This window comes from Gorilla gorilla, chromosome X, assembly GCF_029281585.2.
Source record: "Gorilla gorilla gorilla isolate KB3781 chromosome X, NHGRI_mGorGor1-v2.1_pri, whole genome shotgun sequence".
Taxonomy (NCBI): domain Eukaryota; kingdom Metazoa; phylum Chordata; class Mammalia; order Primates; family Hominidae; genus Gorilla; species Gorilla gorilla.
In genome coordinates, this window is record NC_073247.2 from 96,864,589 (window position 1) to 96,883,722 (window position 19,134).

Below are 19,134 nucleotides of genomic sequence, written 5' to 3' on the forward strand. Positions count from 1 at the left end.
TTTAAATAATAGCAACATTTCAGTATTTGTTTAAACTCTCAATGTGACAATATTTAAATGTTACACAGCACCTGCAACATTTAATTTTAAGAGACATAGTTGGTATCCACTCTTATGTTGGCCAAATCACATTAGCATCTCAGTATGGTAAATGCCATTGTTAATAAGATGAATTTGTGTAAATATAATTCAACAACGTAAAGGCAGATTTGAGGATTACGTTCAGAGACACTGAATTAGAATTTATGCGGAGAAATACTGCTCCATTGTTGGGATATATAAACTTCAATTTTTATTTAAAAGAAGATTAAAATGCTAGCAGCTGTTTGGTTCAGCAGATTAACCTGACATAAGAAACAACCAGTTGATAGATTGGTTTCAGTGGTTTCTGAAGGTAAAACACACATACACACACACACACACACACACACACACACGCACAGGAACTCAATATGGAAACCACTTAGAATTAAGAAACACCTGTATAAATGCTTGTTATAGTTGTTCTGTCTTTTTCTTGTGAGCTTAAGTACAAATCCAGATTCTCTTAATGATTTGAACAGTTTTTTTCAGTGTTTTATTTTTAACACATGTTCAGATGGAGAAGGAAAACTTTGGGTTATGCATTTTTTCCCCTCTTTTCCTTCTCCTCTTAATTACCAACAGTTAGCATTTCCCCCTCATGCTTGAAACAATGTGTAGTGTTACCAGAAGGACTTTCTGTACTTTTATTTCCATTACTTCATCCCTTTAACTATTGATGTAGAGAAAGTTGCCTATCAATATTTTGAGAATGTCGAGGATATGGTGTACTATGTAGTTTGTAATGTGATCAAACTATAAAAGCTCATAACAAAGGAAGAGAGCATTATTCATTAAGTCTACTTATACCTGAAATAATTGATAACATGGTAAACTTATTTTTAAAACTCTTTCTTAATAATTTACATAGGAATTAACCACTTAAATTAATAAAATGCTAGTATTGAAAGAAACTGTTAAGCTCATTTAATTCAACTTTGATCTTTTCTCATTTATCTATAGGGAAACTGTAGCTCAGAGGAGTTTCACAGTGACTGACTTGCCCAGCATCATACTGACCTTCAGATTTTTTGGCCTCCATGTTCATTACTCCTCCCAGTGGATGATGCTTCCGCTAATTCTTCTTCTTTTTTTTTTTTCTTTTTTTTTTGAGATGGGGTCTTGCTCTGTCGCCCAGGCTGGAGTGCAATGGCCCAGTCTTGGCTCACTGCAGCCTCTGCCTCCTGGGTTCAAGTGATTCTCCTGCCTCAGCCTCCCAAGTAGCTGGGATTACAGGCTCCCACCACCACATCCAGCTAATTTTTGTATTTTTAGTAGAGACGGGGTTTCACCAGGCTGGCCAGGCTGGTCTCGAACTCCTGACCTCAGGTGATCCATCCGCCTCGGCCTCCCAAAGTGCTGGGATTACAGGCGTGAGCCACCGTGCCCGGCCCTGATTCTTCTTTTTTCTAAGAGTGATGACATCATGGTTGCTTTTAAAAATTATACCTGCTTATCTTTAGATAATCTAAATATTTCAGAAAAGTTTAGGAAAAAAACAACAACCCAAAATGCATCTATCCATACAAATATCCATGTCCACATTTGGATAGAATGTTCTTCTAGACATCTTCACATGCATACACAGAGATAGAAAAACTGATTATGAATAGGCAGATAAGAATGAGATCATAGTATGTGTCTTATTTTTATTTTTTAAAATAAAGTATTAAACTGAATTTTACTTTACAAAAGGAAAAACAAAATAATTGCTGAACTTCAAATAAAAATTTTTCTAATATAAGAGATTAATTTTTAAATGTTCTTCTAGGGTAAATAATTGTTACTTTAATTCTTAGAGTTGAAATCCTTGCTTTTCTTTTGACTATAATAATATCATATTTAATATTTTACAAATTCAAATATATGATTTTTTTTTAACCTGAGATCCATGATGGACTTTAGAGAGTCTATAGCACACCCTCCTATCCAAAACTTTATGAAAAGTCACGTATGTACAAGAAAAACCTTCTTATTTGACATAATCGGGACCAGTAGTTAACAATTAATCAAAAATGTTAAAGCAGCGAGTTGTAAAAATATGTATAAAAATGAATACCCACAATTTTACTTCAAATTAAAACATAAATGTCTTTCTTCGGCCTGGCCAATGTGTTGAAACCCCGTCTCTAGTAAAAATACAAGAATTAGCCAGGCCTGGTGGCAGGCGCCTGCAATTCCAGCTACTCGGGAGGCTGAGGCACGAGAATCACGTGAACCCAGGTGGCGGAGATTGCAGTGAGCCGAGATTGCACCACTGCACTCCAGCCTGGGTGACAGAGTGAGACGCCATCTCTAAAAAAAAAAAAAAAAAAAGAAAGTCTTTCCTTTTTCTCTATTTTGAAGTAGGGCTTTTCTTTGAGTATTGGTCTCCTGGTTAAAGATCTATAACATCTTTCCAACCATAAGCCATATCTGTAGTATGTCTTCTACAATTTCCAGATTAGGTTCCTTTAAAATAGAATGAACAGTTAAAAACATTAAAAAGAAATTGAGTGCAGAATCCTTTTAGATGTTTATTATTTCTCCCAGCTGTTATAATTGGCTTGCTCACCTCTAATTTCATAGCAGTTATTTTTTTAGCCATTCACATTTGAGTCTTTACGAAGCATTTAACTTAATTTTCCTAGAAACAATAATTCTTTTTATACTCATATTTTATCATATTAAGTTACATTTAGACTGTTTAATTACAAGTAAAACTGATGGCAGCAACTTGGGGAAAAAAGGAACTTAATAATCATACTAATCAACTTGTGAAAGATAGTACCTTAGCATATTGGAGAGCACCTGATAGGGATGAATATTCAGCATTCTACAAACATCATTTATAATAAATTAAAAAAAGATTTTATTAATCAGTCAAGTCTCCTAAAAGGATGTCAGGTGAGAGCTTTTTAGTGTGTCTGTATTTTTCTGAAGGAAAGGGCCTATAGCTTTCAAGAGCTTCTCCAAGGTATCTGTGATATTAAAAAGTTTAAGAAATGATAAGTCTAGAAGGTCCTTTGAAAAACGAAAGACTCACTCCAGTTACTCATCATTTTGAAAATACACTTAAAGATGGAATTACTCTTTGCTTTTTATAATTTTCCTCACAATATTTTTATTATTAACTTATGTAAAGAGTAGCAAGTAGTCTGTCTTTGAAAGCTATAAAATATCTAGGAATAGACTTACCAAATAATGTTTTAATGCCTGTTTAAAAGAAAAATAAACTATCAGACTTTACTGAAGGGTATTTTTAAATTTTCACAATATTTAATTGATGAATAAAGATTGAATATATTCAAGGTGTACAACATGATGATTTGACATACATATACATTGTGTAATGATTATTACAATCAAATTAACATATCCATCACCACCCATGCAGCACATTATATACCCAGAACTTGTTCATCTTATGACTGAAAGTTTGTACCCTTTGACCAACATCTCATTTACCTCACTGCTATCCCCTGGCAACCTCCATTCTACTCTCTGCTTCTATTCTGCGTATATATCCAAAAAAAAAAAAAATGAAATCAGTATCTTGAAGAGATATATGCACCTCCATGTTCATTGCAGCATTATTCACAATAGTCAAGATTAGAAACAACCTAAGTGTCTCTCAGTAGATAAAGGGATAAAGATAATTTGGTACATATATACTACAACAGAATGCTATTTAACCATTAAAAACGGAAATTCTGCCATTTGCAATGGCATGGATAACCCAGAGGACATTATACTCAGTGAAATAAGATAGACACAGAAAGACAAATACTGTTTGATATCTCACTTATATGTGAAGGATATTTAACAAAAAATCTTGAATGTCTTTGGACATATATCCTGTTTCTGGATGAAAGACTAAATGTTGAAATACAGCGAGTATTTCAAAGTCTAGAAATTTAATTCAGTTCTTAACAAAAGCTCTGGATTTGAATGGAGTGTGACATTCATTCATCTAGTATTTGTTGTCTGTCTACTGTGTATTGGTTACTATAGTATACACAATAAAATAGATCAAGAGGACAAAAGAGAATATCCAAACAATTATATTGAGTATATTTTTGTACACATGAGGGTAGGGGATGGATACGTGGTACAGGTGGCATTTCAAATCAGTGTGTAATGGAAAGGATGGATTTTTTTTTTCCCAAGAAATATGTTGGGATAGTTGGCTGTTTGTAAAATTACTCAGACCTTTACCAACTATCATGGGAAAACTAATTCTAGGTGGAATACAGATCTAATCATAAACTAGAATACTATAAAAGGTATGAGAAGAAATAAGAGGAATACCTGTTTAATCTTGAGATAGGAAAAGCTTTCTTAAGCAAAATACAATCTAGAAGCCATCAAAGAAAAAGTTGACATATTTGACTACATCAAAATTAATACATTTCTGTAGATTACAATATACCATACACAAAGTTAATGGATACATGAAAAACTGGGAAAACTATTTGTAACATATATGACAAAGTACTAATATCCTTCATGTATTAAGAACTCCTGGCCAGGCGTGGTGGCTCATGCCTGTAATCCCAGCACTTTGGGAAGCCGAGGCAGATGGATCACGAGGTCAGGAGATCGAGACCATCCTGGCTAACACGGTGAAACCCCGTCTCTACTAAAAATACAAAAAATTAGCCGGGCATGGTGGCGTGGGTATGGTGGCGTGCGCCTGTAGTCCCAGCTACTCGGGAGGCTGAGACAGGAGAATGGACATGAATCTGGGAGGCGGAGCTTGCAGTGAGCTGAGATCACGCCACTGTACTCCAGCCTGGGTGACAGAGAGAGACTCCGTCTCAAAAAAAACAAACAAAAAAAAGAACTCCTATAAATCAATGAGCAAAAGATGAATGTGCCCTCTGGGAAAATGAAAAAAGCAGTCTACAAAATAAGAAACATAAATGGCCTAATATATGTAAGATACTTGATTTCATCAACAAATAAATGCAAATTTGAAAAATCACTTAGATATTGGTTTTTAGCCTTTAAATTTGACAAAGATTTAAAAGACTTATAATATCACTGCTGGTAAATAGGGTAGGAAAACAGACATATACTCTTGGTGGTAGTGTAAATTGCTGCAGTATATTGCTGACTTTCTGGAGAGCAACATGGTAATACTGTCAAAAATTAATATGTGTATACTCTTCAGTGCAGAAATTTCAGCTCCAGGAATTTATCCTGAGGAAATACTATAAGGGTTATGGTCCCAGTTGTATGTATAAGGATGCTAATTTCATCATTGCTTATACTTGCCATCTCCCTACCCCCAAAAAGGAAAACAGCCCATATGCTCACCAACGGGATTTGTTAAATCATCGTGCCTCAATAGGGAATTTGTTAAACAAATTGTGGTGCATACATTATAGAATACTAAACTAAGCAGCAAATTTAAAAAGTAGATCTACGGTATATAAAGTAATATAGAACCGTGCCTTTGAAATACTGTCAAGCTTTTAAAAAAATCATATCTCAGAATAATACGTGTACTGTGATCTCAAGTATTTGAAAAGGAAAACAAACTAAATACATATGTAATTTATTTTAAAATTTAATTGAAAACATAATTGAGATTGTATTGTATAATCTATTCTGTAACTTTTTCAAATTAGTGGTTCATCATGGACTTCCATTCATGCCAGTACATATAGATCTACTTCATCTTTTTTGAAAGATCTGTAAATATTAGTATTACGTTTGTTTTAAAATTTGTGTATATATAATGTATAGATGAGTAAAAATTCAGGAAGGATATATGTATAACTGTTAACAAAGGTTATATTTGGGGAGGAAGAGGAATTTCTTTATATTAGTATATTACTTAACTTTTCAACTGTAGGTATATACTTAGTAAAAACAATAAAAATATTTCTATTTGAGGATGGAAACATAATTTTTAAAAAATTTATGTTTGTAGAAATTATAATCCTGAAAAACACCTCAAAACATCTTCAAAACTTGAAAAATCAATGGCTGTTGAAATTACTTTAACTATAATGAACAAAAGGATTGGAGAAGAATAGGAAAAAGAAGAAATCAGAAGTAGATTTTCAAAGAGAAATAGAGATGAATGAAAATAACGGTAACTTTAGGAATTCAGCCAGCATCCTGGCCTCTGCTTGAGTATATTTATCAGTCATTGTTTATTTTACCTTTCTACCAAAAAAGAATATTATTCTTTGGAGGAATTAGTTGATGCCTTTTATTTCTTTATGAATGGAGAAAGCACCATCAAATTTTAAGCAAAAGCATTAACTTTGTAGCATGTTAAAAATCTCATTTTCTCAGTCAGCAGTTTATTATCTCAAACTATATTCCCCAAACTCCTGTTAATAGACACAGTTTTCACTTATATCAAATCACCATGTTATATACCTTAAATAGATACAATTTTATATATGTCAATCTAATCTCACTAAAGCTGAAAAAAATTAAAAAATAGACATAGTTTTAAATTTATGTGTTACAATGTGAATGCAGATTATACATTTCTTATAACCTTTGCATGACACAAAAAATTTTTCATATAATATTTTAGAAATGGTGCTTTGTGTTATATGATTTAGAGATTTATATATTTATTGATTCTGACTTGAGTGTTCATATAAAATACCTGACAAATCTAAAATACATTTTTAATTTTAACTTTTAAAAATATGTTATTTGACTTACTTTTTGTTTTAATTAGGTAACAGCAAAAAAGGTATATGCTACAAGCCAGCAAATTTTTGGAGCAGTTAAATCATTGTGGACAAAAAGCAGCAAAGAAGAGTCACTCCCTAAACCTAAAGAAAAAACTAAGGTAGAGTTTACATGGAGCAAGACGGTCAACATTGAGTTTTGTTTGGGTGGGTGTTGGCTTGTAATGAGGGTACTGGACAGAGGTCGAGGATAAAATGAGAAAGTAGATGAAGGAATTAGTAAAATGATTTACTTATGAAGGAAAAATCTGTTTGGTAAACAGCTAGGATCCTCTTCCGAAATAGAAGTACCTGCAAAAACAACTCACGTCTTGAAACACTCAGTGCCCTTGCCAACAGAACTCAGCTCTGAAGCAAAGACCAAATCAGAATCCACTTCAGGTTTGTTGGGTATAAGTCAATTTTGTTTTCATTCTTTTCTTAAATAATTTGATAGCATTATCTTTAGTGGTTTGAACTTAAGATGTGTTCTCCCCATAATTATTTTGTCTTTCTCATATCTGTGGTTTCTGTTTCTTTTTAGGTTATGAGGTACTTAAGTATCTGCAATTGCTTTAAATTATCACATAGTTCATAATATAGATCTTTGTATGTGAGTATATAGAGTAACACTGACAGGTTAATTAGGTGAAGCATTTAATATAACTTTATAAATTTGAGCTATTAGGTGGGGGAAAATGGGCCTTTCTAGATTCTGTAATTTTAAAGGGATGAGTCACACCTACATAAAGAAATGTCAGCTTCCATTTTTTGTGCTGTTTACCTATCAGTCTCCCTGTCAATCTTAAGACTTTTATTTTTATTAAGTTTAGTTTTACTAAGTTTAGGCACCAAAAGAACTTTCAGCATCAAATAGTAGAAATATCATCCATTATAATACTTATAACGTTGCTAGTATTCCATACTGGCAATAAATACTTTGTGGGACCAAGCAGTGACAATTATACTTTCTAAACAAATACTGCTGTGATTTTACTGTGATCAAAAAGAAGGTGACAAAGTGTTTAATACCATTTTGACAATGTATTCATATTGATTTGCATAGGTTTATCTATATGTACAATGTGAATTATAAAATCCGCTAAGTTGTCTTATTGCAAAGGAAGGTGGCTAAATCAGAGGTTGGGGAATAATAATAATATGCACCCTTTATCGAGCACATACTGTGATGCAGAGAGCTAGAAGTATATTATGTTATTCAGCCCTTACCCACAAAGCAAAACAAAAACCTCTGCTGGATCGGTAATTATTCCCATTTTATGATGAAGAGACTGAGACTCAGGGAGCTAAAATAAGTTGCCGCAAATCATATAGCTTGTGAGTAGCAGAGTTCTGTTTATGGCCTAGATCTTCTTGACATCAAAGTCTAAGCTCTTTCCATTGTCTATCGATTATCTAATTTAAAACTGGAAGTTAGTCTCTAATTTCAGCCTCCTCCTCTCACTTAATCTTCATAAAAACTGTCATTGAATAACAAACCTGATTTGAGTTTTACTGTTTTCCTCTGTCCGCTCTCTTTTCTAATCAAGAGGAGCTATACAGTTTTTAGACTCTGAATAATCTACCGGTGACCATATTCTCACAAGAATATAATGTATGGTCATTTTTCCACATGCCTTTTAATTCCAGAGTATCTTTATGAAGATGAAACATACTACAGCTTAACAGTGGGACCAAAACCTTTCCAAGCTAATGTCTTTTCCTCACACGTCTAGATTCTGGAACCCTTTATTTGCCTGTCTTGGGTGATGTGGTATATGAAAAGCATTCTATGGAGACAATGCAGAGGGAGAAAGAGATGCCAGTGCTACTTACTCATTCTTATCATAGATGTCTTGGTCACTTTGAGCTGCTGTAAAAAATACCATAGACTGGGTGGCTTATAAACAACAGAAATTTATTTCTCACAGTTCTAGAGACTGAAATTCTGAGATCAGGGTGCCAACATGGTCAGGTTCTGGTGAAGACCCTCTTCTGGCTTGTAGACAGCCTACTTCTCATTGTATTCTCACATGGCAGAGAAGAGAGGGAAGCAAGCTCTCTCAAGATTCATAAGGGCACTACTGATCCCATTCACAAAGGCTGTACCCTCATCACTTCCTCTAATTCTAACCACTTCCCAAAGCTCTCCATCTCCTAATACCATCACAATGGGGGAGATAGGGTCTCAACATGTGAATTTTGGGGGGACACCAACACCCAGTACATAACAATATATCATTTGGCGTTTATTATACAGTATAACCTTGGGATTCACCATTTCCACGTTTCATATGTAGAATAAAACATTTTTTTTTTTTTTGGCCATGAGAAACAGTAGTGATTGTGAGCACAGGTTATAGAATAAGACTTGAATCGAAATCCCAGATCCAGCATTTACTAGTTCTGTTACCTGGGGCAAGTTATCAAACACCTCAAGCCTCAGTCTCCTCATTCAACAAAAAGGGGACAATAATAGTTCTCACATGGTTGTGAGGATTAAGTGAGATATTGCATGTAAAGCACTAACTGTAATGCCAGGGACATACTAAGGGGTATCAGTGGATATTAAAATATATCATTATTATTATTTGCCTAGAGCAATTAGCCATTTTGATGAGAAACAGATTTTCATTGAGCATACTTAAGGAGCAAGTCACTTACGTAGTGAGCCTAACCATGGCTATAACTTATCACCATACAGAACAGGTAGGGTGTACTGTCCAACTATATGTTGTGGCTCTGAATATGAGCTTGGTTGTTCTCTACCATCTCATTTACATTAAAGGAGAAAATTGCTATTTTGGGAATCACAAATTTAGAATATGGTGTCATAGACCTCTTCAAGAATCTGATGAAAGCAGATTGAAATCTCTCACAGTCTTGCAAGATTAATGTGCCTCTAAAGCAGAAGTTGACAAACTATGGCCCGTATGCCATCTCTGACTATGTTTTTTTTTAGGTGATAAATTTGCTAAACTTGTATTTTTTTTTATACTTTAAGTTCTAGGGTACATGCGCACAACATGCAGGTTTGTTACATAGGTATACATGTGCCATTGTTGGTTTGCTGCACCCATTAACTCATCATTTACATGAGGTATTTCTCCTAATGCTATCCCTCCTCCTGCCCCCCACCCCACAACAGGCCCCTGTGTATGATGTTCCCCACCCTGTGTCCAAGTGTTCTCATTGTTCAGTTCCCACCTATGAGTGAGAATATACGGTGTTTGGTTTTCTGTCCTTTTGATAGTCTGCTCAGAATGACGGTTTCCAGCTTCATCCATGTCCCTGCAAAGGACATGAACTCATCCTTTTTTATGGCTGCATAGTATTCCATGGTATATATGTGCCACATTTTCTTAATCCAGTCTATCATTGATGGACATTTGGGTTGGGTCCATGTTTTTGCTATTGTGAATAGTGCCACAATAAACATATGTGTACATGTGTGTTTATAGTAGTATGATTTATAATCCTTTGGGTATATACCCAGTAATGGGATGGCTGGGTCAAATGGTCTTTCTAGCTCTAGATCCTTGAGGAATCGCCACACTGTCTTCCAGAATGGTTGAACTAATTTACACTCCCACCAACAGTGTAAAAGCATTCCTATTTCTCCACATCCTCTCCAGCATCTGTTTTTTCTTGACTTTTTAATGATCACCATTCTAACTGGTGTGAGATGGTATCTCATTGTGGTTTTGATTTGCAGTGATGATGAGCATTTTTTCATGTGTCTGTTGACTGCATAAATGTCTTCTTTTGAGAAGTGTCTGTTCATATCCTTTACCCACTTTTTGATGGGGTTGTTTTTTTCTTGTAAATTTGTTTAAGTTCTTTGTAGATTCTGGATATTAACCCTTTGTCAGATGGGTAGATTGCAAAAATTTTCTCCCATTCTGTAGGTTGCCTGTTCACTCTGATGGTAGTTTCTTTTGCTGTGAAGAAGCTCTTTAGTTTAATTAGATCCCATTTATCAATTTTGGCTTTTGTTGCCATTGCTTTTGGTGTTTTAGTCATGAAGTCCTTTCCCATGCCTATGTCCTGAATGGTATTGCCTAAGTTTTCTTCTAGGGTTTTTATGATTTTAAGTCTAACATTTAAGTCTTTAATCCATCTTGAATTAATTTTTGTATAAGGTGTAAGGAAGGGATCCAGTTTCAGCTTTCTACATATGGCTAGCCAGTTTTCCCAGCACCATTTATTAAAAAGGGAATCCTTTCCCCATTTCTTGTTTTTGTCAGGTTTGTCAAAGATCAGATGGTTGTAGATGTGTGGTGTTACTTCTGAGGTGTCTGTCGTGTTCCATTGGTCTATCTCTCTGTTTTGGTACCAGTACCATGCTATTTTGGTTACTGTAGCCTTGTAGTATAGTTTGAAGTCAGGTAGTGTGATGCCTCCAGCTTCGTTCTTTTTGCTTAAGATTGTCTTGGCAATGCGGCCTCTTTTTTGGTTCCATATGAACTTTAAAGTAGTTTTTTTCCTATTCTGTGAAGAACGTCATTGGTAGCTTGATGGGGATGGCATTGAATCTATAAATTACCTTGGGCAGTATGGCCATTTTCACGATACTGATTGTTCCTATCCATGATCATGGAATGTTCTTCCATTTATTTGTGTCCTCTTTTATTTCGTTGAGCAGTGGTTTGTAGTTCTGTTGAAGAGGTCCTTCACATCCCTTGTAAGTTGGATTCCTAGGTATTTTATTCTCTTTGTAGCAATTGTGAATGGGAGTTCACTCATGATTTGGCTCTCTGTTTGTCTGTTAATGGTGTATAAGAATGCTTGTGATTTTTGCACATTGATTTTGTATCCTGAGACTTTGCTGAAATTGCTTCTCAGCTTAAGGAGATTTTGGGCCGAGACGATGGGGTTTTCTAAATATACAATCCTGTCATCTGCAAACAGGGATAATTTGACTTCCTCTTTTCCTAATTGAATACCCTTTATTTCTTTCTCTTGCCTGATTGCCCTGGCCAGAACTTCCAACACCATGTTGAATAGGAGTGGTGAGAGAGGGCATCCCTGTCTTGTGCCAGTTTTCAAAGGGAGTGCTTCCAGTTTTTGCCCATTCAGTTATGACACTGGCTGTGGGTTTGTCATAAATAGCTTTTATTATATTTAGATATGTTCCATCAATGTCTAGTTTATTGAGAGTTTTTAACATGAGGGGCAGTTGAATTTTGTCGAAGGGTTTTCTGCATCTATTGAGATAATCATGTGGTTTTTGTCGTTGGTTCTGTTTATATGCTGGATTACATTTATTGATTTGCGTATGTTGAACCACCCTTGCATCCCAGGGAGGAAGCCGACTTAATTGTGGCGGATAAGCTTTTTGATGTGCTTCTTGATTCGGTTTGCCAGTATTTTATTGAGGATTTTCACATCGATGTTCATCAGGAATATTGGTCTAAAGTTCTCTTTTTTTGTTGTGTCTCTGCCAGGGTTTGGTATCAGGATGATGCTGGCCTCAGAAAATGAGTTAGGGAGAATTCCCTCTTTTTCTGTTGATTGGAATAGTTTCAGAAGGAATGGTACCAGCTCCTCTTTGTATCTCTGGTAGATTTCGGCTGTGAAACTGTCTGGTCCTGGACTTTTTTTGGTTGGTAGGCTATTAATTATTGCCTCAATTTCAGAGCCTATTATTGGTCTATTCAGAGATTCCGCTTCTTCCTGGTTTAGTCTTGGGAGGGTGTATGTGTCCAGGAATTTATCCATTTCTTCTAGATTTTCTAGTTTATTTGTGTGGAGGTGTTCATAGTATTCTCTGATGGTAGTTTGTATTTCTGTGGGATCGGTGGTGATATCCCCTTTATCATTTTTTATTGCGTCTATTTGAGTCTTCTCTCTTTTCTTCTTTATTAGTCTTGCTGGCAGTCTATCAATTTTGTTGATCTTTTCAAATAATCAGCTCCCGGATTCATTGATTTTTTGAAGGGTTTTTTGTGTCTCTATCTTTTTCAGTTTTGCTCTGATCTTAGTTATTTCTTGCCTTCTGCTAGCTTTTGAATGTGTTTGCTCTTGCTTCTCTAGTTCTTTTAATTGTGATGTTAGGGTGTCAATTTTAGATCTTTCCTGCTTTCTCTTGTGGGCATTTAGTGCTATAAATTTCCTTCTACACACTGCTTTAAATGTGTCCCAGAGATTCTGGTAAGTTGTGTCTTTGTTTTCGTTGGTTTCAAAGAACATCTTTATTTCTGCCTTCATTTCGTTATGTACCCAGTAGTCATTCAGGAGCAGGTTATTCAGTTTCCATGTAGTTGAGCGGTTTTGAGTGAGTTTCTTAATCCTGAGTTCTACTTTGATTGCACTGTGGTCTGAGAGACAGTTTGTTGTGATTTCTGTTCTTTTACATTTGCTGAGGAGTGCTTTACTTCCAACTATGTGGTCAATTTTGGAATAAGTATAATGTGGTGCTGAGAAGAATGTATATTCTGTTGATTTGGGGTGGAGAGTTCTGTAGATGTCTATTAGATCTGCTTGGTGCAGAGCTGAGTTCAAGTCCTGGATATCCTTGTTAACCTTCTGTGTCATTGATCTGTCTAATATTGACAGTGGGGTGTTAAAGTCTCCCATTATTATTGTGTGGGAGTCTAAAGTCTCTTTGTAGGTCATTAAGGACTTGCTTTATGAATCTGGGTGCTCCTGTATTGGGTGCATATATATTTAGGATAGTTAGCACTTCTTGTTGAATTGTTCCCTTTACCATTATGTAATGGCCTTCTTTGTCTCTTTTGATGTTTATTGGTTAAAAGTCTGTTTTATTGGAGACTAGGATTGCAACCCCTGGTTTTTTTTGCTTTCCATCTGCTTGTTAGATCCTCCACCTTCCCTTTATTTTGAGCCTATGTGTGTCTCTGCATGTGAGATCAGTCTCCTGAATCCAGCACACTGATGGGTCTTGACTCTTTATCCAATTTGCCAGTCTGTGTCTTTTAATTGGGGCATTTAGCCCATTTACATTTAAGGTTAATATTGTTATGTGTGAATTTGATCCTGTCGTTATGATGTTAGCTGGTTATTTTGCCCATTAGTTGATGCAGTTTTTTCCTAGCATTGATGGTCTTTACAATTTGGCATGTTTTTGCAGTGGTACCGGTTGTTCCTTTCCATGTTTAGTGCTTCCTTCAGGAGCTCTTTTAAGACAGGCCTGATGTTGACAAAATCTCTCAGCATTTGCTTGTCTGTAAAGGATTTTATTTCTCCTTCACTTATAAAGCTTAGTTTGGCTGGATATGCAATTCTGGGTTGAAAATTCTTTTCTTTAAGAATGTTGAATATCGGCCCCCACTCTCTTCTGGCTTGTAGAGTTTCTGCTGAGAAATCCGCTGTTAGTCTGATGGGCTTCCCTTTGTGGGTAACCTGACCTTTCTCTCTGGCTGCCCTTAACATTTTTTCCTTCATTTCAACTTTGGTGAATCTGTCAGTTATGTGTCTTGGGGTTGCTATTCTCGATTAGTATCTTTGTGGTGTTCTCTGTATTTCCTGAATTTGAATGTTGGCCTGCCTTGCTAGGTTGGGGAAGTTCTCCTGGATAATATCCTGCAGAGTGTTTTCCAACTTGGTTCCATTCTCCCCATCACTTTCAGGTACACCCATCAAACGTAGATTTGGTCTTTTCTCATAGTCCCATATTTCTTGGAGGCTTTCTTCATTTCTTTTTACTCTTTTGTCTCTAAACTTCTCTTCTCACTTTATTTCATTAATTTTTCATTAATTCAATCACAGATACCCTTTCTTCACTTGATTGAATCAGCTGTTGAAGCTTGTGCATGAGTCACGTAGCTCTCGTGCCATGATTTTCAGCTCCATCAGGTCATTTAAGGTCTTCTCTACACTGTTCTAGTTAGCCATTCATCTAATCTGTTTTCAAGGTTTTTAACTTCCTTGCGGTGGGTTCGAACATTCTCCTTTAGCTTGGAGAAGTTTGTTATTACCGACCTTCTGAAGCCTACTTCTGTCAGTTCGTCAAAGTCATTCTCCATCCAGCTTTGTTCCATTGATGGCAAGGAGCTGTGATCCTTTGGAGGAGAAGAGGTGCTCTGGTTTTTAGAATTTTCAGATTTTCTACTCTGGTTTCTCCCCATCTTTGTGGTTTTATCTACCTTTGGTCTTTGATGCTGGTGACCTAGAGATGGGGTTTTGGTGTGGATGTCGTTTTTGTTGATGTTGATGTTATTCCTTTCTGTTTGTTAGTTTTCCTTCTAACACTCAGGACCCTCAGCTGCAGGTCTGTTGGAATTTGCTAAAGGTCCACTCCAGACCGTGTTTGCTTGGGTATACCGAGTGGAGGCTGCAGAACAGCAAATATTGCAGAACAGAAAATATTGCTGCCTGATCCTTCTTCTGGAAGCTTTGTCCCAGAGGAGCACCCGCATGTATGAGGTGTCCTGACTCACTATTTTTGTATATTCTGCAAGCTAACAGTGACGGCTGAAAAAAAATCAAAAGAATAATATTTCATAGCAAGTGAAAATTACATGAAATTCAGATCTCAATGTCCAGAAATAATGTTTTGTTAGAACGTACCCACACACATTGATCTATGTATTGTCTGTGGCTGCTTTTAAACTACAGTGGCAGAGTCGAGCACTTGTGACAGAGACCATATGGTTCACAAAGTCAAAAATATTTACTACTGACCTTTTGCAGAAAAGTTTGCCAATTCCTCTTCTAGAGAGAGGGCATGTGCCACATATGCATGATTCATGTCCTCCTCATGGTAGTTGCCAGATTTTTTGTGGATTCGGAGGCTAAATAGCCAAACTCAAAACCTCTTAAGGGCAAAATCGAATTTCCTACAGTTTTTTGGTGCTGTGGAGAGAGAAACTAGTCAGTCTGTCAGTCAGAAGCTTGGGAGTGCCATAGGTGAACTGGGAGGAACCAGAGGTTAACTGACTCTTACTAAAATTAGAACGCAGCCCAGACCCAGCTCAATGCCTGACTAGACTGAGATGATAAGTGTTTCACCCTTTGTAAAGAGAGTAAGGGCACCCCTGTCTGGTGCCCTTTATCTTCTGGAGCTTCTACCTTTCTTTTATACATAATGTCCAGTATACAAACAAACAAAATACTAGTTATGCAAAAAGGCAGGAAGATGTGACTGACAGTCAAAAGAAAAAATACATAAATATAACAATAACAGCAGACCCACAGATGACCTAAATATTGAAGTTAAATGAAAAGGACTTTACAATAACTATAATTAATATATTAAATAGAAAAAAAGATGGACAAAATGGATGAAAAGATGGAGAATGTCACAGGGACTTGGACTCTGTTAAAAAATTCTAGTGGATATTCTAGAAGTGAAAAATACAGTACCCGAAATTAAGAACTCATTGTATGGGTTTAACAGCAGACTATTTACCAGAAAGCACAGAATTAATGAATTCAAAGACAAGTCAATAAAAAATAGCCAAACTGAAGCACACAGAGAAAAAAGGAATGGAAAAGTTTGAGAAAGTACTTTATAGTGACTAGTGTCTTTAAGTATTTGAGTTGCTAAGAAGCTGAATGCTGAATGTCATCCTGATTTTATATACAAGAAACCAAAAGAAAATTTGTAACAATCCTAACTTCACTCAGCAATTTATTAGTTATCTGTCCTTTTTTTGGTAACTAACTTGCTTAAAATATCAATGAGATAACATGTGAACTAAATTATCAGTTATGTGATATTATCAGATACCACATAAGGGCTATTTGAGACTATAATTCATTGCTGTCTTATAACTTTAAACATATTTCTTTCCTATTTGTAATAACACCAACTTTTTGAATAGTCTGCTAAAAAGCTTTAAGCAGAAAATGTTCTTATTAGAGAGCAAACGTATAAAATTGCAAAGGAATGCATCATGATGATTAGGGCATTCAGATTCAAGAAGAGTTTTATGACAGCTTATTCTTTGGGAGTGTAAGAGAGCCCTTAATCCATTCAAGAGATGAAGAAATTTCTAAGAAAGATATAATTCTTAGTTGCTTATAAGAGCATGAGATGAAGCTTTTTTTTTTTTTTTTTTGAGATGGAGTCTCGCTCTGTCACCCAGGCTGGAGTGCAGTGGTGCGATCTCGGCTCACTGTAACCTCTGCCTCCCGGGTTCAAGCGATTCTCCTGTCTCAGCCTCCCAAGTAACTGAGACTACAGGCACCTGCCACCACGCCCAGCTAATTTTTTGTATTTTTGGTAGAGACGGGCTTTCACTGTGTTAGCCAGGATGGTCTTGATCTCCTGACCTTGTGATCCTCCCACCTCGGCCTCCCAAAGTGCTGGGATTACATGCTTGAGCTACCACGCCCGGCCTTTGAGATGAAGCTTTTTAAAAAGATGAATCAAATGACAGGCTAAGTGGTTCTAAACCAGAGAGATCCATATCACAATTACTTGAGGGTTTTTTTTTTCTCAAAATTCATAGGTCCAGACTCTACCAAGAATTATAAATCTGAATCTCCAGAGGTGAGGCCTCTAAGCAGGTGGATTTTAGGAAGAGCTTTACAGGGGATTCTGATACATATTACTCTTGCTAATAATCTCTGTTTTAAGTTGTGAATAAATTAAAATCTTGAATCCTTTTAAGAAATTTTGAGGGATGATCTAAAGGCAAAAGATTCTTTTCTAATTCAGGAAATTGGGGTAAGCTGAATCTTTCACCAAACTTTGAACAAGAATATAAATTAAGGAAGTATTTAGAAGTGCTAGAGAACTTAGTCAGTTGATGGACATTGTTAAGCAAATTTGACACACTGAGATTTACATAAAATAATTATTTGTCACATGCCTACTATATAGTGTTTTCTGCTTGATAAAACTTGTTGCACACTTTTCACTTGTACTGAGCAATGGTTCCCACCAGATGGCAGTAGAGATACAGCAGAACCACCAGTGGATTCCTAACCATTTTTTGTGCTACAGCCTCTTCTCAGAATAATGTTTTCAAATGCAGAAAATAAAATACATAGTAATGTATGAACTTTCTTAAGTGTATTAAACAACAATATCTAACAATAGGTCTAATAACTTTTAATTTTTAAGTAGCGGTGAGTCTGAATATTTTGAGATAATTTGCAACTGTAATGTAATAAGATATCTATGATTTCTGTTGGTGACAAAGAAATCTAAGGTACTGCTGATACTATTGTGTTTTGTTGCCTGTATACATTATTGAAGACAATGTCCATTTAAGTCAGAGGTAAGTGAAAATAATGACACATTTTCCTCATCCAAGTTAGTAGATCACATGAGTTCTATAACATACCCCCAGAGACACGAGGTTAAGAATTTATTCTATGGAGAGCTGCATTACCTGTACCATCATGAATACTAACTACCTATGAATCTGGTTGTTTTGTTAATATATGTGGTGATGAAGTTACACATAGGTGTGTCACACTGTAAAATATGTTTCAGAAAAGATAGGTATAAGATAAATCATTGTATTCCAATTTCTCTCCTTTGTTTTCGTTATAAAACTGGAAATTAAATTCTTTTATGCAGAAAAGGTATGGTTCCCAAATGTAATAAAATTAATTTTAAAATGAATCCGATTTTGAACATATTTAAAATAAAAACAAATTTCTGAAAAAATGTTTGTAATATTATGTCACAAAGTAAATATAAAATAGTTGTCTCTTGCCTACTTACCATGCACAAGGTATTATATGCATCAGTTTGTGTGCATTATCATGTTTAGTACTAAAACTAGTTGTATGAGATTTTTACTGCTATAAATATCATTTTACAAAAGAGCCTGGGTTGTTATGTTGTGGTCAGACAAATGTGGATTCATTCCTGGCTCCACCACTTATCAGCTGAATGACTTTGGTCAAGTTAGTTAACCTCTCCAAATTAAAATTTTCTTATCTGTAAAATAAGGACAATGTAAAAATAGTATCTGCTTCATGGTGGGATTATGAGATAATGCATGAAAATAACTTAGCTACTTGCCGGGGACACAGGAAGCTTGTCAAGATCACCAGTGATCCACACATTGCCAAATCCAGGAGTCGATTCTCAATCTCCATCTTATGCAATCCATCAGTAACCTTTGACACAGGTTAAATTCCTTCCTCCTTCAATCTCTTCACTTGGCCTGTGGGATATCTCTTGCTCTTGGTTCTCTTACCTCATTCACTGGCTTTCCACCTTAGTCTTCTTTCCTACATTCTCCTAACCCTCTTAACATCTTCTAATCTTAACCCAAAAGACTCATTTGTACTCAGATGTTTAGTAAGCAATTCAAATTTAACACAGCCAACACTTAATGATTCATTTGTTTTCCCATAAACCTGCTTCTCCCACATTTTCCCCTATCTCAATAAATGTCATCTCCATTCTTCCAGTTTCTCAAGTTGAAGAGTCTCTCTCACA

At 35.8% G+C, this 19,134-nt stretch overlaps 1 protein-coding gene across 3 annotated transcripts in view; it reads left to right on the top strand.

Moving 5' to 3' along the window:
• Positions 1 to 19,134, top strand: part of APOOL (apolipoprotein O like) — an 88,967-nt gene that overhangs the window by 63,546 nt on the left and 6,287 nt on the right. For 2 of the 3 annotated variants that reach the window (XM_063703016.1, XM_063703017.1), the window contains exons 7-8: positions 6,773 to 6,886; positions 7,049 to 7,175. In XM_063703016.1, coding sequence (XP_063559086.1) covers positions 6,773 to 6,886; positions 7,049 to 7,175 — 241 coding nt within the window. The remainder of the gene's footprint in view (positions 1 to 6,772; positions 6,887 to 7,048; positions 7,176 to 19,134) is intronic. The other variant, XM_031006082.3, reaches the window with a different exon arrangement.